Here is a 3114-nt window from a genome sequence, read left to right on the forward strand (position 1 = left end):
TTTCTACTGTGATCCCAGGTGTACTCCAGTCCCAGTTCCTGCTGCAAGTTCACGTAAAACACATCCCCCAGTTACAGAACACCGAGTTTTCCTTGCCACATTTCTGCGTGGGGCCCGGTGAGTTTCACACCCAGACCTCCCTGTAGGGCACGGCAATCTACAGGCAACCACTCTCACCTTCTCCTTCAAGAACTGAGCTCTCTTCTCCAACGCTCAAGAAATCGAATCAGCAGCTAAGAGGCAGGCCGTTTGGCAGCCCCTCTGCAGCTACCTGCAAGCCGTTAACAGCCGCTTGCGTAACTACCTCACTGCCGAAGAGGAAACGGCAGGGACGGCTCGTTACCCCACTGCTTACAGAGCCTCCCAAAACCAGCGGCCCCGCGAAGCAGCCAGCCCACCCCGGGCCCGTGGCTCCGCGCCCACAGGGCGCAGGGAACGCTCCCGCCAGGTACCGCACTCGGCCACAGGCCGGCCTGGCACCTACCAAAACCCCCCCACGACCGGCCCAGCCAAGCCCGGAGCGGCCAGCGCGGCCTGACTTTATTCTTAACGGCAGGTGGAGAGCCGCCGCCGCAGGCAGCGCGGATGAGGCCCTCAGCCACCCTGCCCGCCCCTCCCGGGCCCCGCAGCGGAGCTGCCCTCCCCCGAGCCCCGCGGCAGGGAGAAGACGCCCCCGTCCCCCTCCGCCGCCCGCAGGAAGGGCCGCGGGGTACCAGCAGCCGGGGCCGCCCCCGCGCCAAAGGCCGCCGGCCCAACGGCCGCCGCGCTCCGTGTCGCGGGCGCGGCCTGGGAAGGGGAAGCGCAGCTGGGGGAGGCAGGGTGGGAAGGAGCGGGCACTTACACGCGCGCGCACAGAGGGGGAGGGCAGAGGGTTATTTATAGCCCGGCTGCTAATTTGGGAAGCGGGATAACGCGCCCCGCGGAGCGCGGCACCTGCCGCCAGGACTCACCCCATCCCGCAGAGAGGCGCCGGCCCCTTTAAAACCACAGGAGACCCCTCCCTCTCGCCCTCCTCTCCTCCCGTCGGGAGCTTTCCGGTCCGCCAATCAGCGGCGGCAGCGCAAGCGAGGCTGTGGGCAGCCAATCAGCGGGCCGCTTGGTGACCGGAGGGAAGGCGAAGAGGCAAGATGGAGGCAGTGGGAGCGGGTGCGGCGGTGTCTGATGAGGAGCTGCGGGCCCCGGCTGCCTTCATGGCTTCCCTGCAGCCTGAGGTGGCCGCTGCCACTGCCGTGGTGCTGCCGGAGCGGCTGCAGCGGCGGGAAGCGGAGCGGCAGCAAGGCGTGGAGCGGCAGCGGCAGAAGAAGGAGGCGCAAGTGGTGAAGGAGGAGCAGAGCGAGTTCTTCGTGGCCGCTTTCGCCCGGGAGCGAGAGGCCGTGGAGGCGCTCCTGGCGGCGGGGCCGCTGGAGGAGGCGGCCGTCCGCCTGCAGGGGCTGCAGAAGCTGCTGACCGAGAGCGTGCGGTTCCTGGCGCCCTACGAGGTGCGGCAGGGGCAGGAGGCCGTGTCGCGGCTCCAGGGGGACCTGGCGGCCCGGCGCCAGCAGCTGCAGCCCAAGAAGAAATTCGCTTTCCGGACCCTCAAGAAAGAAGCGGCTCCGGGTAGCGAACCGCGCCCAGCGGAGCCCTCCCGGCCTGCGGCCGCCCCGCCGGCCCCCGGCCACGGCCCCGCCGAAGGGGAGTCGAGCGGCCCACCGCTGTGTGGGTTTAGCGGCGCTGAGGACGAGGAGCTGGAGCTCGGGCCAGCGGAGCTGCTGCAGCGCGACGTGGTGCTGTCCGAGCTGCGCGGCTGCCGGGTGCGGCTCCGCGGCAATGCCAACACGTTGCGGGTGAGGGACTGCCGGGGCTGCACCGTGCTCTGCGGGCCCGTTTCCACCTCCGTGCTGGTGGATGGCTGCAGCGATTGCCTCCTCGTGCTGGCCTGCCAGCAGCTCCGCACGCATCGCACCCGTGACAGCCGGTTCTATGTGCAGGTGACCAGCCGAGCTGTAATAGAGGACTGCGCTAAAGTCTTCTTTGCCCCCTATACCTGGAGCTACCCCGGTGTCGAGAGAGATTTTGAGTCCTCTGGGCTGGACAGAAACAGAAACAACTGGAACCTGGTGGACGACTTTGACTGGCTGGCAACTGACAAGCCTTCACCCAACTGGAGCCTGATCCCTGAGCAAGAAAGAATCACCTGCTGGGACTGACTGCAGAAGCAGCTCAGTGCTGAACAACAAATGCTAGTGTAAATGCATCTATTCAAACTGTGGGGCTTCATCCCTGTTATGCCATTAAATGATTCCATTTGGTATTTAAATTGTGAGTTGTAGTGTATGACTGGATTGCTTTTTTTTTTTTTTGGCTGAAGAATACCAGTCAAATATAGTTTACTGTTCTTGCACAAGTTGCTGCTATAATCTTCATGTATCACTGTGGAATACTGCCAACTACTGCAGTACCTCATGCCTTGAGTTTCTAGTTGAGATGAGGCGGTGAGCCTCTCTTAGAGCTGTTGTGCAGATTTTGCTCACCCAGACAGAAGCTAGATTATCTGCAAGTAGTACAAGCTGTACTGGAAGGGAAAGCTCACATACTAGTTTTTTCATGGTTTGTGGCTCTCAAGTTGCAGACATTACACTATCTCTTACAGGGACTATGGGAGAAGTTAGGGGAACAAGAGATTAATTTGAAGGAAGAGCTTGTAACTTGAGTTGTAGCAGATGAAGATAAATCCTAGGCTATGATAGGTTCTGTTGATGTAGTTGAAATGTGTAGGTCATCTTTATGCTTTTTTTCAAGTGAGATAAGTCAAAAGGAAAAGAATCTTATAATGCACGTTAATGCTTTCCTAATACATTAATGATGGCTTGAAAATTACAAACCTAGAGACACTGTATAAACACTAAGTCTTCACAATCTGAAAATACTATGTGAAAGAATGTTCTTGTAAACAGTTTCAACCTGAAATGGATAAAATTAATTCTTTGAATGCCTTTTTGGGGGCATGCGGCATGTGCTGATTATCATAACAGAAGCTAAACTGCTCTGCTACAGGTGGAAACATGAAGGGAGAGATGTTCAGGTATTGTCCTATGAGTTGTTTCATCTGCCTACCAGATGATGGGCTTTCTGGTA

At 59.1% G+C, this 3114-nt stretch overlaps 1 protein-coding gene across 1 annotated transcript; it reads left to right on the forward strand.

The window, feature by feature from the left end:
• Window positions 1-1127: 1127 nt before the first annotated feature.
• TBCC (tubulin folding cofactor C) lies at window positions 1128-2268 on the forward strand (the record flags this gene model as incomplete). Its single annotated transcript, XM_084261477.1, has 1 exon — window positions 1128-2268. The coding sequence occupies one exon, from the start codon at window positions 1128-1130 to the stop codon at window positions 2184-2186; it is 1059 nt and encodes a 352-aa protein (XP_084117603.1). The 3' UTR covers window positions 2187-2268.
• Window positions 2269-3114: the final 846 nt, after the last annotated feature.

The sequence above is a fragment of the Gallinula chloropus genome (genome assembly GCF_964237585.1).
Source record: "Gallinula chloropus genome assembly, chromosome: 3".
Lineage (NCBI taxonomy): Eukaryota > Metazoa > Chordata > Aves > Gruiformes > Rallidae > Gallinula > Gallinula chloropus.